General features: G+C 41.5%; 1 protein-coding gene across 1 annotated transcript in view; it reads right to left on the bottom strand.

Moving 5' to 3' along the window:
* Window positions 1-1,313: 1,313 nt before the first annotated feature.
* GABRA5 (gamma-aminobutyric acid type A receptor subunit alpha5) overlaps window positions 1,314-24,007 on the bottom strand; it is a 405,793-nt gene continuing 383,099 nt past the window's right edge. The window contains exon 10 of the mRNA XM_082244514.1: window positions 1,314-1,924. Within this exon, the coding sequence (XP_082100640.1) occupies window positions 1,595-1,924 (330 nt within the window). The 3' untranslated portion in view covers window positions 1,314-1,594. The remainder of the gene's footprint in view (window positions 1,925-24,007) is intronic.

Raw genomic sequence — 24,007 nt, 5'->3', positions numbered from 1 at the left:
GGGAAATTCCACAGATAGTGCAAGGCATGGTAAGGACTCCCTGGCTTATTTTAGGATCACCAAACCTTAAAGAAAAATGTTACAATATATCAAATATATATATATCAAAAAATGTGCGGTTGGAGCCACATTTTTCCGCCCACAAACCCAACCTCTTAAGCTGCAATAGGCAGCGGACAGGGAGACAGGGAAGTCTACATGCCACGGGCATGAAAGGTTGTGGCCTTGGCATATAAACATCCCTATCTGTTGCCTATTGCAGATTAAGAAGGGGAGGTTGGCTTTGCGCCTGTGGCAAAGTTCATTGGTTGAACTAGATGGAATTGTGTCTTTTTTCAACCTAACTATGTAATTATGTATGACACGACATTTAATGTTTGGCTACAAGCCTGCTGAACGATACTCATTCAAGTCAACGTGGAAGCGCCACAAATGCCCTGCAACCACATGCAATGCACATGATTGCGGGGCGTTTGTCAGGATAAAAAAGTTAAACAGGCAGTGAAGAGGCATTATATTTCTTCCTCACCACCTGTCAGTAGTCTCTGGAGTGTATCCGAATGCAGATCAGGCTTCAGAGACAAGTAAGATTTAGATGCATGTCTGAATCTACCCTAAAAGTACATAAATAAACAAAATATATTTTATATTTATATACCAGCACACCCTATTCTATGTTAGCTGCATTATGAAAAAAAAATAATAAAGAATAGGGATAATATTGCTTCCCACTGTGCCTACTTAATTTAAATATTTTCTGTTTAAAAATTTGAAAAATGTAAAACCTGATTGGTTACTCTGGGTTAGTGCACTCTGCAGATTGCCCTTAATTACTTTATGCACTTCTTTATAAAGCCACTACATTAAAGTAGGTATGCCCCAAACTAAAACACTCATGAAAATTGAAATGGATGGAAGCAGCTATTACCCATCCTACAGGACTGTGCTGGGGGTGGATCTCTACCAAGGTGGCCATTTTTGCTGCCTCCCATCCATGCAGCAAAGAAGACCATCTAGGGTGGATGTGGCACTGCCTGTGTGTGCTCACACATGCACAGGCAGTCAGCTCAGTGGCATGGAGCCTGTTAAAAATTCCCTTAAAAATTGTCCCTTTAAATAGTTTTTTTCTTTTTAAGAAATACCTTAACCTATTTTGGCTTCCTTGTTTACATTTTTAAGCTCAATTATTGTGCTAAAAAGGCCGATGCAGTATACTACTTTTTAATTATCAGTTTTAAGAAAATTTTACAATCAAGTAAAGTAAATATAGCAACCTCTTCTTTTTTCTAGCATGCATATATAGGTCCAATTTCATTAGATTCTTTCTGTAACACAGGCCCTTTTATTCCTCCAGCTTTTATATGTCATCCCAAATGTATTTATTATTCAAAATGAAATGTAATTTTAATTAACTGCTTTTTGGTGTTTTAGTAAGTTTCTGTTGCAAATATGAGGTAAAATAAAAACATAAATGTAACTAGCAACTATTGAAACAAAAAGTAAATGAAATGCTCCACACATAAAGTAAAAATGAACAAATGTCCAAGCCAAACTGTACAGTTTTCATCGGTATAGTCCATTGCAAGGATATGGCTTAGATATGTATTGGCAACACTGGGGAGGATTTGGACGCAGCAGCGCCCTTGATCACAGGTTCCCTGTTCAAGTATGTAGCCCAGTAAACCAAGTTAAAAGTTCCAAACATGACTGGAAAGACTATCCGAGACATCTTGTCGATCTTGCTGACACTGTTGTAAGTCTTTTTATTTTCAGGACACTTATCTTCCACAGCCTTCATGTGTAAGGGAGCAGCGTTTGAGATGACTGATGAAGACAGGTCTTTAGAAATGTTTGGTGTGTAAGTAATTCTTCCTCCACCATATGTGTTGATGGGCTTTCGTCCAAGAGATTCTTGTTCTTTTTTCTGTGAGGTAAATGGAAATATAAAAATGTTAAAAAAAAGTTGAACTTGACTTCTGATTTTACAGTTGAACTTAACTTCTGGTTTTATGGTAAAACTCAGCAGTACATCACACAACATAAAAAGGTTAAAGTTCATCTTTGGGCAGAGATCCCTCCCCTCCCATCTCATCCTCCCACTCCCTTTCACCTAATCAGCAATTGTTCAAAAATAAATATCTTAAGAATATATTTTTATACTTCTCTAACTTAGTCCCTCAACCTCTAGGAGTGATGATTGGTAGATCCAGCGCTACAGTCTGTGCCCATGCTGTCAGGTTGCCTCTTTGTGATGTCTCCAAACGACAGTCTTCTGAATCCTGAGAGAACCCCACTTTTAGACAACCAATAGGAAGTGTCCACATCAACCAGACAGTAATGTGAATTCCTAAAGAAGGACCCCCCTCCCCCCATCTGCAGGGAAGAAGACAGAAGACTTGACACCCAAGTTTTAGCTTAGGTCTTCTTTTTAACTAACTCAGTGATTAGTTGGGGAAGGGAGGTGAAATATGGCAGATAGGGATATTCCTAAAGTCCAGCCTTAAACTCAGGGTGTGAAAAACACAAATTCTTCATAGTCTTATGTTTCATGCAAATAATTGCAAGTATCTTTTGCAAAGTCTGCGACTGGTGAGCAGGTTGAGAGTAGAGGTCTATGTGAAAGCAGGGGTCTCTCTGTAGACGTTTGACATGAACCCTTTAGTCAAAGCTATAACTAGGCAATCAGCAAAGCTCATGTTCCTCATTGGTTGCCTAGCTCTAATTCAGCAGAAAGTTTGTTAGACCACCGTAGAGAAACTGTTTCTTTCACACAGAGAACACCGGGCCTTCTCTAAAGTAAGCCACATATGCTTGAGAATATTTGCAAAAAAGCAGACTTTGCCAGATAAGTTTATTCAGTCTTTATTGGGATTCTTCACAAAGTTGTAAATTCCTTTATTTGTATTTGTTGTCCATCAAAACAGGTGCAAGTCTTTTCACAGCAACAATTTCATGGAGAACTGACAACATGCAGTCCCTCTTTACTGTTTTTTACTAGCTTAGTGTCCTAGTTGCTTGTCAGCATTAACAATTATAACATGTGGTGAGGCTGAAGCATTATGGATAGAACCGCACATGGGTGTGCGTACTACAAGGGTAAACATTGGAGTTTGTTATAGGCAACCCAGTGGAAATGAGGAGGTGGAGACTCAGCTCCTTGCACAGATAGAAAGGGCTGCAAGGGCTGGGACAGTGATAATAATGGGGGATTTTAACTACCCAGAAATTGACTAAAGTAATGGCACTGCTGGAACAATAAAGGGCAAACATTTATAAAGTTATTACAGGACAATTTTATGGTACAGTTCATAGAGGCCCCGACTAGGAATGATGCTCTGCTGGACCTGGTCATCCCAAACCACGCAGAGCCTATTACTAATGTTCATATAAAAGAACATCTGGGTAACAGTGACCATAACATGATTTCATTTAATGTAAACTGTAAGCAACAAACGCACACAGGAAATGTAAAGAGGAAGTAAAGTCCCCAAAAAAAAAAAAACGAGAAAAAAAAAAACTTGTAAAGAGAAAGGCATAATGAGCTAGTATGCATCGCATACTAGCTCATTATGAAGTAATTACCTTAAAACAAGGCCCCGCCGTGCCGTCCGCTCAGCGACAGGACGGCCGACATGTCCGGCCGTCCTGCTTCCGGGTTCACGTACTCCGTGAAAAATGTAGTTAAAATGTAGTACTCCGCCTGATTGGCCGGAGGCGCGATTACATCACTCCCGCGGCTGCGCGCGGGAGCCGCTGTTCGCGGCACTGAGCTCTGAAGGAAAAGCACGGGTGGCCGTTCCTTCAAAGCGCATGTGCCGATGACGTCATCTGCAGTATGCACTCTAAATATCTCCTAAACGGTGCAAGTTTGGGAGATATTTATAGCACCTATAGGTAAGCCTTAATATAGGCTTACCTATAGGTAAAAGTTCGTGAGGTGTGTTTTCAACCTCTTTAAAAACACATAACTTAAAGAGAGATTTTTTTTCAAGAATGAACTGAATGTATTCTCTCTTGAGAAGACAAGATTAAGGGGGGTATGATCAACATGTATCAATACATTAGGGGTCCATATAGTGAATTTGGTGTTATTCAAGTTAAGGTCATCACAGAGGACAAGGGGGGCACTCTATATGTCTAGAGGAAAACAGATTTAATCTCCAAATAGGGAAAGACTTCTTCACAGTAAGAGCTGTGAAATGTGGAATAGACTCCCTCCAAAGGTGGTTCTGGCCAGCAAGGCCTAGATTCTTTCCTAAATGTACATAATATACCTGGATACTAACATTTATAGGTAAAGTTGATATCCAGGGAATATCTGATTGCCTCTTGGGGGATCTGGAAGGATTTGTTTTCCCCGCTGGAGCAAATTGGATCATGCTTTTTTTGCCTTCCTCTGGATCAACTGTAGGTATAGGATTGTGTATATAAGATTTTTTTTCCCTTTTATTGGTTGAACTAGACTTGTGTCTGTAACTGGCCAAATAGTAAGATTGAGAAACATTTCTGACTGAAACTGTTCCCATGAAGATACTTCATACTATTTTTAAATAAACCTGTAGCAATAGCAAATGGAGGTTGCCATTGTTGACCTTTCCTTCTGAAAATGTTATCATACTTCTTCTTTCACTGTGCAGTCACTGGCTGAGGGAGAGACAGGACTTGTGTTATTTAAAGGATAAGTTCACCTGCAGGCAAAAAGTAACAAATGCATATATTTTTGCAGAAAAAAATGTGCAATAAATGCAGTCAGACTCCTGCAGAAGCATCTTCCAGCTTTTTTGCCCGTACTTCTCTGCAAGTTTTCTTTTTGAATGGTGAAGGAAGTGTCAATGGACTCACAATCCAGTGAGAACAGCAACTGCCACGGTGGCAGATGGGGCTTGCAGTTTCTTTATTATTGGCCTGCTGTGAATCAATTGTGCTCAGAGCCCTCACAACCAGGCCACTTTCAAATGTGATAGTAGATGCAGTGGAGAGGAACCACAGTCGGGGTGCTGGAGCATGCTTATACAAATAATAGTGTGCTGTCCCTCTAAGTGGTTAGATATACATGTGTAAATAATCACATTTTATAAGCACATCAAAAGAATGAAAGGAAAAAAGGCATGAATATGCCCTCCATTTTCCTCATGGGATAGTGACAGGGCAGGATAGGTGTAATAGGCTAAAGTTTAATAGGTAGATAGGTATAGGGCCTCTGAGGTAATGAACTTTTGACCTGGCTACCTAAGGCTGCCTCCTTTTCCCGCTCAAAACACTTGTATCTGGGGAGATTTAGTGCTCCCCTTGCTCTTCCCGCCCAAATCCCCCCTGTATCTGGGGAGATTTGGGTTTTCACCCTGCTTCCCGCTCAAAATTACCACCTAAACTGTCAGCCGGTTAGTTTTAGTTTGCACTTTAGGACTATTTAAGGGGCTTCACTGCCGCCTAAAATCTCAGACCACCTCAGAAAAACAAGAAGAATCTTTTCTCTTTCCCGCCCCCCCCCTTCTCCCTTGGCTGTCACAGCCAAAAGCTCATTATTTGTGGGTCACCTTTGTTTGTTGCAAAGGGGGACATTTTTAATGTTGTTTGGTTTATTAAGTAAAACAATGGATACATTTTTTAAGTGTCTTTATTTATTTACAGCATGGATCGTGGTGATCGGGTTGTTGTTACAGTGTTTATACATTCTTGATTGTGTTGAATTTTATATGTATCTTTAATACAAATAATAAACAGCCGCGGCCTATAAATATTTATCCAAAACAGATGGTGTGTGGTGTCTTATTTATTTTAGGTAATAATCTTGTAATAATGTAAGGGGATCCGGTCTACTATCCCATGAAAAAATGGGCAAATCTAGTGCAGATAACACAGAAAAAAAGCATGAAAAAATATATAAAAAATATTTATCATAACATAAGTCCTTTATAAAGTGCAATAATGGTCCATGACAGATAAAACAGTAAAACAAGGTGCTCGATGTGCAGCCACTTTCCAAAAGTGCCGAGTGCTCAAAGATGCTCCTTAAAGACAAATTGGCCGCCTTGTGTCAGCTGTTTTTTAGTCTTCAGCAGTCCCACTAGGGCAGTGATGGTGAACCTTGGCACCTCAGATGTTTTGGAACTATATTTCCCATGGTGCTTAAGTACACTGCAGAGCACATGAGCATCATGGGAAATGTAGTTCCAAAACATCTGGAGTACCAAGGTTCGCCATCACTGCACTAGGGTGTATTCAATTAGTACCCTGAGGTTACCAAGCACCGGATCTTTTTTTGTTTTAATGCTGGAGCATGCTACCTGTTACATGTTTCAAAAATGAACTTAGACTTTAACATCACCAGAATAAAACAAATAAAAAATAAATAATTCTAGGTCTCTTCCCTTGACAAGCAGGGTAGAGCTGTGCAGCAGAGCTGGGTAAATAGCAGGATTGGATGGACAGAAATACAAATCTTTTGGCAGGTAAAACTACTTCCATGAACAGTTTAATCTTTGTATTTAGCTGTTTTCCTGGAGCTCAGCTTTAGATGCTTCCTGAACCATTGCCTGGAGTTCACTCTAAATTTATAATTTTAGCAATTTGGCAAAGAGGATTATTAGAGTCAATAATAGAAACCCTATACGTATTTCTATCAAAGCTTTCCTTTAAGAAACTACACAAAGCTAAAAAAAAGAAAACGGAATAAGACTAGTGCTACACGGATAATTAAATCTCTTCACTACTGAGAGATTTAACCACTTGTTTCCAATCATCCTATTGACAACACATTGATTCCAGGGTGTTGTAAATGTGGTGACTGCCAAGATGAAAAGCTCTCATTATCAAAAAGATTTAATTGCCCATGCATCCCTAGTCTAACTCTGCAACTGGGTGATATTATTTTCAGCACTTTTTTCAATGTATTCTTACACAATGCCAACAACATATAATATTATGTTTGTGTAAAACATCACATTTTACTATTTATTACAAAAAAATAGTCTTGATAATGCTACAATGCAAATTAATTCTCCAAGATTAGCTCTGAATATAATTAGTTACTGCCAACACCACACAGGCAACTATAATGCAAAAAGTGAAGTAGCAAGATTTCAGTTCTGAAAGGAAATCAATGAAACATTCATTTGATTTCAAGAATATCCATACTCAGTCCTCAAGCCCCGTACACACGCAACGATTATCGGCCGACCGATCATCCGACTTTGGTCCAAGTTGTGTTTTGTTGGTTGGAATGTGCCTAGACTGCACACAAATTTTCTCGGCCAACAAAATTCTACTTCAGAAGTGATGTCACGTGTTTGTTTGTTTTCTTTGTGTTTTTCTTTGTGTTATTTCTTCACTGAGCATGCCCAGACTTGCTCATCAGATTTTCCCTGTCTAAATCTGTACTGACTGCACGAAAATCGGCCGTTGTGTAGACGGCCAACAAAAATTTTATAGCCTGCACACCAGATTTTTTTCGGCTGAAAAGTCGGAGTTGGTTGTCGGAAGCATCATACTAACAAGCCGAAAATCGGCAGATCGGTCGTTGGACGAAAATTCCCTGCCAATTTTCGACGCGTGTTTACGGGGCTTTAGATATGGTGGCTGCATTTGTTTTGTATTTTAGGCATTTTTTCTCTTTATTTTCACCTGTTAACCCTGCCAATTACACATTTTCTGTCCTAGGGTGACAACACTCACTCACTGAACTGTAGTTATTGATGGGCAGAATTGTCAGTATAAGACAGAACTATAGAACACCTCCCCTTCTTCTCTCTCCATAATATAAGGACCGGAAAGTTTTGTTTGTGGTCTACAGAGAGAACTAGAAACACTGTAATAGATAAGAATGCAGCATATGGGAGGATCAAACGATTTTTTGCACATGAACAGATATAACAAAATGCTTTAAATTGTATATTGTGCCACTGGGTCTTCATCTGTGAGGCCACATATATTCTGTCAGGAAAGGCAAAATATACCCAGGGGCATAGTTATGCGCAAATAGAGAATTACTATTAGCCAAACCAATTGTCAAAGATCAAATGTGCATAGGCACATAAATATGCACGAACTGCAAATTCCTATTAGCCAGAGCTGCACTCGTGCAAAATGTACGTGAGAGAATGCATGTACACTCGGGCAGGCACGCCCGCTACTAGAGTGCCACCAAGTGGGCTACTTAAACACCTCTGCTGCACAAGGGACCTTGCCTTGTGGTCTACAATGCTCTAATACCTGTTACCTGTTCCTGTGCTTGATCTCCTGTTGCCGTTCTGCTATTTGTCTGACCACGATCGAACTGTGCCTGAACTGACCCCTGGCTTGCCCTTTGACCATGTCCCTGCCTGATCCTTCTGCCTATGTGCTTACCTTTGCCAACTCCAGCCTGAATCTGACTATTCTTCTGCCTGCTGCTCTGATGTGCCTGCTAGTTACTGACTGAGTCGGCTTGCCTGACTCTGCTCAGTGTCCAGCCAGTGGAGGATTTCCCTACCCCTACAGCCGAATACATAAGTACCTGCTGTCTGCCACCTGCCGAGTGCTTGCTGCCTGTGATCTGTCAGCTGCCAAGTGCCTGCTGACTGTCTTCCAGCATACTGCACCTGTTGCCCTGTGTCATGATCCAGCCTGCATCCAAGTGTGCTCTCTCCTGCGCAACCTGCCATCACCAGAGCTGCCAGTACCTCCTGTTACCTTATCAGGGGTACCGAGCTGGAGGTGTAAGAGATCGCCTTCTTCTCCACGTCAGGTTCCATCACCAGCTACATGACATTTGCGTACATGCATTTGTGCTGAGAGCACAATAATTAAAAAAAAGAAGAAGTGGGTAGATCAGGGTTTGATCTAAGTTAGTGTCAGGGTTAAGGTCATAATCAGGGTATTTTAGGCACGATTTTAATAAAAAAATGTTTTTCTTTTTTCACCACTTGCCAACCTCCAGCACTACATATACTGCGGGGTCGGCTCTATCCCGCAAAACAGCATAACTGTACGTCGTTTCACGGGACCGCTAGCAGGGGCGCACATGCGCCAATTTGGTACAGGAGGAGTCAATCAGCGGGTCCAGCAACCCGTGATGTCCGCCGGGCACCCACGATTGCTCCCCGTGGAGACAGAACAGCGGTCTGCCGTTGTAAACACTCCGCTGTTCTGTCAGTAATGAACACAGGGATCCTGTGTTCCTCTTATTTAGAGTTTATTCAGCAAGCCCATCCTCCACACAGTTATAAAGCACCCCCTAGGGACACATTTTACCCTTTGTTTGCCCCTGGTGTTAACCCCTTCCCCGCCAGTGTCCATAGTACAGTAACAGTGCATATTTTTAGCACTGAATACTGTAGTAATGTTGCTGGTCCCCCCAAAAGTTTAACCTCCCTGGCGGTATGATTATGTCAGGAATTCTGTACCAAAAGCGGTACAATTTTTTGCATGGAAATTTGGCGTTATGTATTATAGGCCTACAATTCTTAGTAATTACTGACTTAAACCAGACCAAAACAAGACTCTAGTAGACATCCCAGATGTGATAAATTTGAAACACAAACACCTGAATTATAATCGAATTAATAATATAATTTTATTATATAATATATAATATTATATATATATATATATATATATATATATATATATATATATATTATATTATATTATATAATAAAATTATATTATTGATTAGATTATAATTCATGCGTTATATATTATATATATATGTATGTATATATATATATATATATATATATATATATATACATATATATATATATATATATATACATATATATATATATATAATATAAATGTTATGTGTTTGTGTTTTGTGCAACATTCGAATTTCCCTCCCTAGTTCCGCTCCCATGCAGCATTGCTGCTGCAGGGAACAGAACTAGTAAGTCCTCATACCGACAGACGAGCGGCGGGGATCTCGGCTGGCGGTCACAGCAATGAGAGATCATCGCTGGATCGCCAGGAAAAGGTAAGACACACCGCTGCTCACTCTGCACATTTACCCCGAGCGTGACTCGGGGATACCGATAACAGCAGGAAAATTCTACCCCGAGTCACGCTCGGGGGTTACCGCTAGGCAGGTTAAAAAAATGTCAGGTGTCCGATATGTCACAGTCCTGCTAAAAATCGCTGATTGCCGCCATTATTAGTAAAAGAAAGAAATAAATAAAAATGACTTTTCTCCTAGTTTGTAGATGCCATAACTTTTGCCCAAACCAATCAATATACACTTATTGGGATTTTTTTTTACCAAAAATATGTAGCAGAGTACACATTGGCCTAAAATGATGAAAAAATTGGATTTTTAATTTTTTTTATTGGGAATGTTTTATAGCAGAAAGTAAATTTTTTTTTTCAGAATTGTCGCTTTTTTTTTTTGTTTATAGAGCCAAAAATAAAAATCGCACAGGGGAACAAATACCACCAAAAGAAAGCTCTATTTGTGGGAAAAAGGACATCAATTTTATTTGGGTACAGCATTGCACGACTGCGCAATTATCAGTTAACGTAACACAGTGTCATATCGCAAAAAAAAGGCCTGGTCATTAAGGGGGGTAAAACCTTTAGGTCCAGAAGTGGGAAATTAATATCATTGTCAGTTAAGGTGGCCATACACAATATGAAAAACCATCCAAAATTCATTCATTTGGACAGTTTGTTCATCTTTTGGCCAGTTATGGGCACAAATTGGTAATCGGCTTGTGATGTTTTTGAGCCAAAACCACGAAGGACAAGATTAGGAAATTTTCTGCCGAATGAACGATAAATTGAAAGGTTAATGTGTTTCTCGTCCAAACTGTTTGCACTAGGTATATGTGAAAAAACAAACGAACAAAAAAACGATTCAATATGAAACATATCCGATAAAAAATAAAAAATGAATAATAAAACATTTTTATTAATTTAGGTCAATATGTATTCTGCCACATATTTTTGGTAAAAATCCCAAGTGTATATTGATTGCTTTGTGCAAAAGTTATCACGTCTACAAACTAGGGGATAGAATTATGTCATTTTTATTTGTTTTTGTTTTTTTTTTACTAGTAGTGGTTTACTAGTTTACTAGTAAACTAGTAACTAGTAAACTATTAAAAATCAGTGATTTTTAGTGGGACCAGACAGATTGGACACGTAACTGACAGTTTTGGGGAGACCAGTGACATTACTACAGTAATCAGTGCTAAAATATATGCACTGTTAGTGTACTAATGACACTGGTAGGGAAGGGGTTAACACCAGGGGCGATAAAAGGGTTAAATGTGCTCCTAGGGAGTGCTTTCTAACTGTGTGGAGGATATACTCAATAAATGAACACAGAGACCTGTTTTCCTAAATAGTAGGAACACAGGATCCCTGTGTTCATCTTTGACAGAACGGCGGTCTGCCTTGTGTACATAGGCAAACCACCGTTCTGTCTCCAAGGAAAGCGATTGGCTCCCCCTGTGGTCAGTTGGCGCTTGTGCGTGCCTCCAGGGGTGCGCAGGCCCCCACTTTCTATTAAACAAAATTACGTACATGTACCTTGTTTCGCGTAATAGAGCCAACCTGCGGCAGTAAAACTGCTCGGCAAGTCACGTTGAGAATATAAAGCTGAACAGCATGGAGAGCCTGACTTACTGATTCCAGTCTTGATGAGTAATTAGAAATGATGGTCAAGCAAAAGAGGAAGCTCACTGTGCTTGAAGAACATTGCAATTGATATGCATCCTCACGTGTTTTCCCTGATGCTGTAGTGACCAGTAAGCTTAATTGATTAAAAATATCTTCAAAGTTTGAGCTAAAAATTCTAATTTCTATTTGGCTGTCCACCATGTTTCACTCAGCAATGGCACATAGGGATTAGCGATGTTCTTTTTGGACTCTCACAGAAAAACTTGATGATGGCTTTCACTGTGCCAATAGAATTCCGTATATCAGGAACAGCATTCAGGTCATTAACTACCAAATTGAGTTTATGTGCAGCACAGTGAGCAAAAGCAGCTTTAGGATATTTTCTTTTTGATATGGCTTGAATGCCACCTTCTTTTCCTGCCATTGTAGAGCATTCATCATATCCTTGGCCATAGGGTTTTTCTAAGTTTAATCCAAATTTAGAATGTGTATCCATAATCATATTTGCAATTGAGATAGCATCCCTTTCTTTTAAGGTTACAAATCCAAGGAAATCTTCTCTGAATACAGCTACGGTGCTACTTGTGTCTACAAAATATACTCCAAGTGACATCTGTTCTTTTCCGGATATGTCAACACTTTCATCAGCAATGATTGAAAACCCGTTTGACATGTTGACCAAAGCCCCGTACACACGCATCGATTATTGGCGGGGAATTTTTCGCCAACGTCCGATCGGCCGATTGTCGGCTTGTTAGTATGATGCTTCCGACAACCGACTCTGACTTTTCAGCCGAAAAAAATCTGGTGTGCAGGCTATAAAATTTTTGTTGGCCGTCAACACAACGGCCGTTTTTCCGTCAGTCAGTACAGATTTCGGCAGACAAAAATCTGATGAGCAAGACTGGGCATGCTCAGAGAAGAAAAAAGACACGGAAAGTAAACCAGCACATGACATCACTTCTGAAGTAGATTTTTGTTGGCCGAGAAAATTCATGTGCAGTCTAGGCACATTCCAACCAACAAAACACCACTCTGGACAAAATTTGGACGATCGGTCGGCCGATAATCGTTGTGTGTGTACGAGGCATAAGGCCCCTTTTACACTGGTGGTACGCCTGACAGACTTTGTTTTGCTCAGCGGGGATCGATCCGCCGATCCCCGCTGAGCAGGCAGATGACAGCTCCGTGTCCGCTTATCTACAGAGATGGAGATGTCTCCTCTATGGGAGAGTGGATGAAAACGAACCGCCTGTCCGTTTTCATCCGATCTTATCCGATCCTCCAGACGGATGGAAAATCATGGTTTCCATCCATCTGGATTTCACAGACAGGATCGGATAGCAGCGGGTGTCAGCGGAGCATGGACAAGGCGGATCGGAGCAGAAAGCCTACGTGAAAGGGGCCTAAGGATACTAGATCTTCTCGCAATGTTTCTCCACAAAATGTAATCAATTCATTTTCAATAGGAACTGATGTATAACGTGCATTAACTTGTGCATGGTTCTTTAGGATCACATCTCCTGCTTCAATCCCAAATTGGTACAGTTATGCACATTTCCGGTTGTACTTTTTTTCCCACGTAAAGCAATGTCATGTGTTCCACAAAATAGGATAGTGAACAAAATTGGAAATAACTTTTTCCGATTTTCTTCAATTTGCCTTTTCACAGCGCTGTCTATTTAGCAAAAATGCTTCTTTCTGGTTTCTTTCTGATCTCCAAAAAATTTGTTGCATCCACTTGTGTATTTTTATACCAAAACATTGAACCATGGTTTCGTGCACTTTCATGGAAATCTTTATATTTTGTGAAAGGCATAGTTATGAACGCTCCATCATATCCCATGACGAACTGGCTGTGAAAAAACTGTGCAACACTTGAAAATTGCACCTTTCAGTTGTGGAGAGTAGCTAAGCCAAGGTGAATATTGATTAATCCACACCTGAGAGAAAAAGCATGGTCCAGTTGAATCCTTCTTGACGTCATAATTTTCTGGTGGGGTACACTGTATGTATTTATTAGCAGATTGCATTTAGGATCATCTGTTATCTTATTTTTTTATGAAATAAAATCCAATCCAATATCATTTACCAGATCATCAACATGGCTACATTCTGTTAAAGCTGGATTTGGACCTACAGAACTGCGTGTGCTTGATTCTGCCTCTGTTCACCATGTCTAGATTCTTTTCTTGCTCCCTTATCAGATTCTACATCATCCAATTTTCTTTTTGAAAAAAAATTGCGGATATCCATTTCTAAAAAAAAATGGGGATCATTAAATACTCTGCTCATCACCAGGCTACATCACCAGATTGTACTCACAGCAGTTGCCACAGCTCTAGATTGCACCCTAAAGACTTGCCACAGCACCGGCTCTATAGATATAACCCCATGGCACAAGATATAAACCCACTGCACCAGATACAGATCCACAGCACTTGAAATAACCCACAGCATCAGATATAGATTCACTGCACTAGATATAGATCCACTGCACTAGATATTAATCCACGGCACCACAAGCTATTAAACCACAGCACAAAATATACACCCACAGCACAAAATATACACCCACAGCACAAGATAAAGATTCAAAGCACTAGACAAAACTCCACAACACCAGATACAACACCATAGTACAAAATATAAACCCACAGCAACAGATTGCTCAAACAGAGGCCCTCTCTGTGTCCATTAGAGAGACTCTGTTAGAAAGAGGCCCCTCCAGGCCCCATTAGAGACTACAAAGGAGTCTAATGGAACCTGGAGGGAGGTCTCACTAATATGCCATGACCCCCCCCCCCCCCCGACAACCCCTACCCAACCCCTCACTATATAGTAATAAAAATAGCAATTTCATGCCCAACCCAAGGCTTCACTTACCTTAATTAACTATGGGGTACTGCTGTAGCTGGCTTCTGTGGCTGGCTGGCTCTTGTGATTGGCTGGCTGGCACCTGTGGCTGGCTAGGTGGCTGGCTCCTGTGGCTGGCTGGCACTGTGGGTGGTTGGCACCTGGACTTAGTGGCACCTGTGGTGGCTGGCTGATACCTGTGGTGGCTGGGTGGCACCTGTGGGTGGGTAGCTGGCTGGCACCTATGGTGTCTGGGTGGCACCTAAAGGGTGAGTGGCTGGCTGCCACCTGTGGGTAGCTGGTTGGCACTTGTGGCTGACTGGCACCTGTGGTGGCTGTCTGTCACCTTTTGGGGCTGGATAGCAGTGTGATATCTCTAGTGGCTGAGTGGCACCTTTGGTGGCTGGCTGGCACCTGTGGGTGGCTGGCTGGCTCCTGTGGGTGGGTGGCTGGCACCTGTCTGTGGGTGGCTGTCTAGCCTGACTGGCTCCTGTAGGTGGCTAGCCTACTGCCTGGCTGGCTGACTGGCTGCTTCAATTATGGGAATTAGTCTTTTAGCAGGCTGGGCTGGGCCTGGGCGGGCCCCTTTGCTTTCCTAAAGAGTGGCAAGCAAAGCTGACCCTCTCTGTTTGAGTCCATGCAGGCGGTGCACGCAACATCAGTATGTACTGTGGCATCACGTGCCGTGCCTCTGCGCACGGGGCCACCACTCTCCTCAATTTCCTTACCCCAGGCTCCCCCTCTACTGGAATGATAGGGGCTGAGGACAGTGATCCACGCAGCTGCCGAAGTCAGTCCCTGTGCGAGCCGCGATTTGCGAGTATTTCTTTTTGATGGGGAAACAGCAAAATTTATTTTAAAGCATTTGTTAACCTAAAAAAATATATATATATATATATATATATATATTGACCCTGTTTCTTTAAAGCATGTTATACACCACAGTGCTTGTGCTGTGCAGTTTGGCCCCTTCTATAACCTAAAATACCTGGCTGATCCTGCCTGGCTATGTTCTCCCCTGTAGTTTCACCACTTAAATACAGGGCACCTTCACCCCCTTCCTGCTCAGACTAATTTTCAGCTTTCAGCGCTGTCGCACTTTGAATGACAATTGCGCGGTCACGCAACAATGTACCCAAATTACATTTTTTTGATTTTTTTTCCCTCAAATAGGACTTTCTTTTGGTGGTATTTAATCATCACTGGGTTTTTTAATTTTTTGCTAAACAAATTAAAAAAGACCATTTTTTCTGGGGGAAAAAAAGTTTTTCTTCGTTTCTGTTATAAAATTTTACTTTCTCCTTCACTGACGGGCACTGATGAGGCTGCACTGATTGGGCTGCACTAACGGGCACTGGTGAGACGGCACTGATGGGTACTGATGGGGTGGCACTGATGGGCACTGATGAGGAGGCACTAATATGCAGAACTGATAGGCAGGACTTATATGCAGCACTGATGGGCATTGATAGGTGGTACTGATGGGCGACACTGATGGCCACTGATGAGGAAGCACTAATATGCAGCAATGGTGGGCACCGATATTCAGTACTGATGGGCATTGATAATCTGCACTGATTGGCACTGATGAGAAGGCACTAATATTCAGCACTGATAGGTGGCACTGATATGCAGCACTGATGGGTACTGATAGGCAGCACTTATAGGCACTGATGGGCAGCACTTATGGGCACTAATAAGTGGCACGTATGGGCACTGATAGGCAGCACTGATGGGCACTGATAGGTGGCATTGATGGGCACTGATAGGTGGCACTGGTGGGCACTCATAAATCGCACTTATAGGCAGCACTGATCAGGAGGAACTGACAGGCATTGCTGATGGCCACTGATTGGCATCTGTGATGGCCACAGTCAGGCATTACTGATGGGCACTCACTGGCATTTTTGATGGACAGTGATTGGCATTTTTGATGGGCTGATCACATGGTAAAAAGCCTACGTCATAGGCTCTTTACCAAAATTGGAGATGCTGTGTGTCAGAGCGACACACCGCACCACCGATTGCCGCTCTGCACAGCCCTAGGGATGAACGTGAGTGGTTTATCCTGATGGACGTCATGTGATGCCCAGTCAGAAGAACTGAGTCACCTTGCTGAAGTCATTCCACAATAAGCCAGTAAGAAAGTGGTTAAAGTTTCATATCCTTTCTACATGCTGTTTAATAATCATTTGTGCCCCTGTGTCTGTGTTTTATAATAATAACCACTACTTTACCAGTTTTGTGGATCATCGCTCACGTGACCCCCCCCCCCCCCCGCCTCTCTCCTTCTCTCCTCCTCCTGCCCTCCTGACTGATGTCAGTGGGGAATCCTCAGCCCCGCTCGCTGCAGGCAGCTGTCAGATGGGGAGAGGAGAGAGGCGGTGGGTCACGTAAGCGGCGATCGGAGCTCTGAAAACTGGTAAAGAACGGCTTATTTTTTTAAGACACAGGGGCACAGTCACATAGGATTATTAAACAGGCCAGACATCACAGGATGGTATAAAGTGGCTTACCAACATCTTTATAGGGGAAGTTGAGATTCCAGGGGAGATTCCTTGCTCCCCTTGTGGATGTCCATGGCCATTACATGATGGCATGATCGTTTGCTCTCACGGCTGAGTGTTCATTTTTTGAAAATTAGTTTGAACAATTTTTTGGTTAGTGTTTGGCCAGCATTACTGTCACTGTTGGTGTGTTTTAGGTAGCATAAAAAAAGGAAAATGTGCACGATTGTTTCTGGACCCTACTATGGGTCCAAACAACAAATACCATACAAATACATGGTATTGTTGTGATTGTCAGGAACAAGAGAATTTATTTTTTTGCTATGCTTTGGTGGTAGGTTATGCTTATAGCAAGAGAGGAATTTAGAGCCCATTCACACTAGCGCGACTTGTCAGGCGACTTTGTCAGCCTGACAAGTCGCGCTCCCTCGCGGTCCATTGACCGCTACAGGACCTGTTCTAATAGGAGCGACACAAGTCGCTCCAACTTAGAAAAAGAGTCCTGTACTACTTAGGGGCGACCTCGGAGCGACTTGCATAGACTTTCATTATATGAAGTCCCTGCAAGTCGCTCCGAAGTCGTGGTGCACGGTAATGCACAAGTCGCCCCCGAAGTAGTAAGGAGTCGTGTCGCCTCTATGTGAACCGGCTCTTTAAAACAATGTTTTGTTTTGTTTTTTACTATTTTGGGTCAGCTTTTCTGTAATAATAACAAATCTCAAAGTTGCAAATTTGTGTTCAGGCATTCAGAATTTGTTTTACACTCCTTAACAAAGGGGTTAAATGTGAATGGTAAAATAAGAAACAAAAAAATGAACAACAAAATTATAGCTGATCTATATGTGTTTCAATTGTGAATTTAGCTGATTGTATAAAGTTCGTCTTTAACAGACGATTAGAGGACCCTAACAGCAATTAAATTAGAACAACTAAATTTAGGGTTGTCATGGCCTGCTACCTTTGCAATTTTGCCATAATGGCCTATTGTTGTGAGCATGCCTTTGGTACAGTGGTCTCATCAAACAATCAGATCTGATTGTTTCAAGGATCACAAATAGCAAACTATTCTCAGAGAATCATCCACTGAGGACAATTTGCTCTTTTAACATTTTGCTGCTTAAGTTTCGTATGTTTTTTAGTAGAAAAAACTTTCCTCAGCAGCATCACATACTAATCATCTCACTATTATACAGACAGAATTGAAATTCACCACATGGCATTTTTATATTTAAAACAAACTGTAACAAACTGACCCTTAATGTGAAGTGCAATAACAATTCATATCACACAGCTTAAACTAGTGATGCATCTCCAGACATTTCAAGCTAGCTTTAAGCAATACGACCCTTGCTGTGGTGTGCAATAACTTTTTAGCAACATGTTACCCTAGATATTTACAGTATGCTCTATTTCTTTGATATTTTTAGATTTCCTGTTTTTTCTTTTTTCTCTCATATAACAAATATTCTATTGATCCTTTTGCTTATTTTTTCCTGGTCAGTGAGAAGTGTGATTTGAAAACGAATATTAATAATTTCATTATGATTTACTGACTGTTTGTAACCTCTGACTCTATGAGAGTAACACTGAGAAAGAATGTTATATAAGTTTTCTTAGCAGAAGCAAATTATTATAACAGTCTGATAATTGCACTCCTAATCACAGAAGAATAAGTCAGATTTTATTTTTCTCTCCCCATAAAAGCCAGTGGGAATGCAAAAGCTTCTTGAAGCAGATTGACGCAGTTTAGAAGGAGGTCAAATGCATCCAGGGCAGCCATCAGAAATTTTTGGGTCCCTTACACACCTTTAGGCCTGGGACCCCCAGGGCTGGTCCAATGGCTGTCCTACTAAATCTGCCCACTGACCATCCCACCAAGTTCTCACTCTTAAAACTTAATATATGAAAATGAATCTAATCCAGCAAAGAGACATCCCGATTCCCCATATAATTAGCAAAGAGATGGCCCAATCCAGCAAAGAGACATCCAAATCCAGCAAAGAGACGACTCCATATATTCCATGAGGAGACAGCCCAATCCAGCAAAGAGATATCCCTAACTAGCAAAGAGATGGACCCACATATTCAGAAAAGAGACATTCTCATATACTGAGCAAAGAGACATCCCAATCCAGCAAAGAGGCAGCTCCATATATTCTGCAAAGAGGCAACCCAATCCAGCAAAGAGACATCCCAATCCAGCAAAGAGATGGACCCATATATTCAGCAAAGAGACATTCTAATATACTCAACAAAGAGACATCCCAAATCCAGCAAAGAGATGGACGCATATATTCAGCAAAGAGACATTCTAATATACTCAGCAAAGAGACATACCAATCCAGCAAAGAGATAAACCCATATATTCAGCAAAGAGACATTCTAATATACTCAGCAAAGAGACATCCCAATCCAGCAAAGAGATGGACCCATATATTCAGCAAAGAGACATTCTAGTATACTCAGCAAAGAGACATCCCAATCCAGTAAAAAGACCGGCTGCATTGACTCACTTTGTGGCTGCCCTGCTCTAGCAATTACTAGTTACTACAGCAGCAACAATTCAGTCTCGTTGGTTGGGGCCTGGGCGGCCAGGCCCCTTGGGATGCCCAGGCCCCCTACATGTGTATGGCCTGCCCCCCCCCCCCATGGCAGCCCTGAATACATCTGTCAACACACTGAATGATCTCAGACGTGTCTCAATTGGATCTAAAATGCAATGCAGAATGTACCTGAATTCAAGCTGCATTTGCTCAGTGAAACATGCCCTATATGAGCCACATTCTTACTTAGTATCCAAACCATGGGACAACTGATTACTCGTTTTTTTTTTTTTTGCATAATAAAAACCACAGCAGGATCACTCAAGAAAATCCCAAGGAACAAAGATGTTATGGCTCTATGCCATACTGTTTTTTTCCCAAGTGATCCAATTTGTTGAAAGTAAATTAAGTAAACTAAAAAAAAAAAAAAAAAGGGAGAAAAAGATAAAAGAAGGACTTATCTATAGCGTACATTTTTCAATTTTACATATAAACAGAAAAAAAACTCACTGCCATATGTAGAGGAATTAAACATCACCCATTATAGTGTACCTCTAGCCCAATATCTTTATTTATTTATTTTTTTTGTTTTGGATAGAGTAGAGAAGATTAGGATTCCTCTCTTGTTTTATTGCTGTCTGTGTCTCTGTTGGCTTAGGGTACCTCTGGATTTGTCTTGGTGACCATTGCTACAAAGACAAAAATGATAGAAAATCCAACATTTTTACCCATTCCACAGGACTGGTACTCTTAAATTTGGGGGTCGATACTATGTCTCCTATGTTTAGACATGTATTTACACATGGTCTACCAGCAGCCAGATTGACAAAAACAAAGAACTGGAAATGCTGACCCCACTCCCTCCAATGTTGAAACTGTTGACATTGTACAGACGCACCCACCACACATATGAATTGATGAAGTCTTATAGCAAAGGCACATACATGCCAACTGCAACATTATGGCATCCTTGGGTATTAGGATATGAGATTAGTCATGTGAACAGACAATACTACCTCTTAATTTGAAACTTTCTGAGGTAGTCTCCATTCTATTGTAAATTTATTGCTAATATGTTTGAATGTGTAAACTAACAAAGTTTTTTTAGACCCTTTTATATTGCACACAGAATTTATGACTTTGTATGCACTTACAGATCAGTAAATAGTAACCCTAGAACAATAATGTCACTCTTTTATTTACTGGCTGTATATTTTATAATATTGGTTACTAACAATGAATAAAGGAAATTGTTATTCTCCTTTACTTACCATCACAGGCATAGAAGGAAGTTTTTTCCAGTAAGGCAGCTGTTCCTGAGACTCCTGTCTATAAAGGATTTCAGGAATTCATTTATAAATAGCTATTTGCATCAATTACACCACACCACCAACTAAAGTGATTCTTAGTAAAAAAAAACTTTTGGGTTCAGCCTCTCCCCAGCCCCCCCCCCCAGTACTTACCTAAGCCTGTTCTGGATCCAGAAATGTGCACGAGAGCTGGTGTTCTGCTGAAAACTCCAACTTGCCGAGATCTCCAACTACGTTACTTCCGGTGAGTGTACCCCAGGAATAATGCTATAATTAGTGCAGATTGTTAGTCTGCCCACTAGTAACCAAAAACATGGCCGCCTCCAAGACGAGGACTACTAGTGGGCGGAACAATCTGCAGTATTATAGCATCTACTGGAGTGTATAGGTTGCTGGTGTTTTGTGAAAACACCAAGTGGTCGAAACCTCCAATAATTCCAGGTGTACAGTCACCAGAAATAACATTGTTGGAAAATTCAGCAAGTCTGTGTTTTCGGCAGAACACTGGGCCTCTTTCGGCTCTCTGCCATTGGCTCAGACACAGCAGTGGGAGTCATTGGCAGTGAGAAGGGAGCAGGGGGAGGGGCTGAACCCTGTTCTGTGTGTCTGATGGACACACAGAGCAGAGCTCGGGAGAGAGCAAGGACAAGTACCCAAATAGCAAGTGGCTTGATATGGGGCACTCAATGGAGCAAGGAGCCCAGAGCGCCAGCAGGGGACCTGAGAAGAGATGGATCGGGGCTGCTCTGTGCAAAACAATTGCACAGAGCAGAGAAGTATGACATGTCTGTTATTTAAAAAAAATATCAGTTTAATTTCAATCTTTAAAAAAAGGGGGGGGGGGGGAACGGGACTTTTCAGGTGCTGCTTAAGAATATGTCTTTCAATAATCTTTTTTTTTTCAAAAATAGCTAAAAAACATATAGAGGATTCTTCTCACTTTTTGTTGGCCTCCAGGCTAGTAAGTAAGAGGAATTCTCCCAAGGGGGCACAGTAAAATAAAAATTAAATATTAATAAACCTTAGTATACAGCATGGACATGGTTGATATGTATACATTGCAGGATATATCTGTATATACACTCACCAGCCACTTTATTAAGTACACCTGTTGCACATGGCATCAACTCAACACATTTAGGCATCTAGACACAGTGAAGATGAATTGCTGAAGTTCAAATTGAGCATCAGAATGGGGAAGAAAGGGCAATTGAGTGACTTTGAACGTGGCATGGTTGTTGGTGCCAGACGGCCGGGTCTGAGTATTTAAAAAACTGCTGATCTACTGGGATTTTCATGCACAACCATCTCTAAAGTTAACAAAGAATGGTCCAAAAAATAGAAAATATCCAGTGAGGGGCAGTTGTGTGGACAAAATGTTGATGTCAGAGGTCAAAGGAGAATGTGCAGACGAGATGATAGAGAAAGGCAACAGTAACTCAAATAACCACTCGTAAAAGCCAAGGTATGCAGAATACCATCTCAGAATGCACAACACATCGAACCTTGAAGCAGACGACCACACTGGATGCCACTCCTGTAAGAACAGGAAACTGAGGCTATACAGTGGGTACGGAAAGTATTCAGACCCCCTTAAATTTTTCACTCTTTGTTATATTGCAGCCATTTGCTAAAATCATTTAAGTTCGTTCTTCTTCCTCATGAATGTACACATAGCACCCCATACTGACAGAAAAACACAGAATTGTTGACATTGTTGCAGATTTATTAAAAAAGAAAAACTGAAATATCACATGGTCCTAAGTATTCAGACCCTTTGCTGTGACACTCATATATTTAACTCGGGTGCTTTCCATTTCTTCTGATCATCCTTGAGATGGTTCTACACCTTCATTTGAGTCCAGCTGTGTTTGATTATACTGATTGGACTTGATTAGGAAAGCCACACACCTGTCTATATAAGACCTTCCAGATCACAATGCATGTCAGAGCAAATGAGAATCATGAGGTCAAAGGAACTGCCTGAAGAGCTCAGAGACAGAATTGTGGCAAGGCACAGATCTGGCCAAGGTTACAAAAAGATTTCTGCTGCACTTAAGGTTCCTAAGAGCACAGTGGCCTGCATAATCCTCAAATGGAAGACGTTTGGGACGACCAGAACCCTTCCTAGAGCTGGCCGTCCGGCCAAACTGAGCTATTGGGGGAGAAGAGCCTTGGTGAGAGAGGTAAAGAAGAACCCAAAGATCACTGTGGCTGAGCTCCAGAGATGCAGTCAGGAGATGGGAGAAAGTTGTAGAAAGTCAACCATCACTGCAGCCCTCCACCAGTCGGGGCTTTATGGCAGAGTGGCCCGACGGAAGCCTCTCCTCAGTGTAAGACACATGAAAGCCCGCATGGAGTTTGCTAAAAAACACCTGAAGGACTCCAAGATGGTGAGAAATAAGATTCTCTGGTCTGATGAGACCAAAATAGAACTTTTTGGCCTTAATTCTAAGCGGTATGTGTGGAGAAAACCAGGCACTGCTCATCACCTGTCCAATACAGTCCCAACAGTGAAGCATGGTGTTGGCAGCATCATGCTGTGGGGGTGTTTTTCAGCTGCAGGGACAGGACAACTGGTTGCAATCGAGGGAAAGATGAATGCGGCCAAGTACAGGGATATCCTGGACAAAAACCTTCTCCAGAGTGCTCTGGACCTCAGACTGGGCCGAAGGTTTACCTTCCAACAAGACAATGACCCTAAGCACACAGCTAAAATAACGAAGGAGTGGCTTCACAACAACTCCGTGACTGTTCTTGAATGGCCCAGCCAGAGCCCTGACTTAAACCCAATTGAGCATCTCTGGAGAGACCTAAAAATGGCTGTCCACCAACGTTTACCATCCAACCTGACAGAACTGGAGAGGATCTGCAAGGAGGAATGGCAGAGGATCCCCAAATCCAGGTGTGAAAGACTTGTTGCATCTTTCCCAAAAAGACTCCTGGCTGTATTAGATCAAAAGGGGGCTTCTACTAAATACTGAGCAAAGGGTCTGAATACTTAGGACCATGTGATGTTTCAGTTTTTCTTTTTTAAATAAATCTGCAACAATGTCAACAATTCTGTGTTTTTCTGTCAGTATGGGGTGCTATGTGTACATTCATGAGGAAGAAGAATGAACTTAAATGATTTTAGCAAATGGCTGCAATATAACAAAGAGTGAAAAATTTAAGGGGGTCTGAATACTTTCCGTAC

Source organism: Pelophylax lessonae (assembly GCF_965119305.1).
Source record: "Pelophylax lessonae genome assembly, chromosome: 2".
NCBI lineage: Eukaryota > Metazoa > Chordata > Amphibia > Anura > Ranidae > Pelophylax > Pelophylax lessonae.
This window is presented reverse-complemented; position numbering and strand designations above follow the sequence as displayed.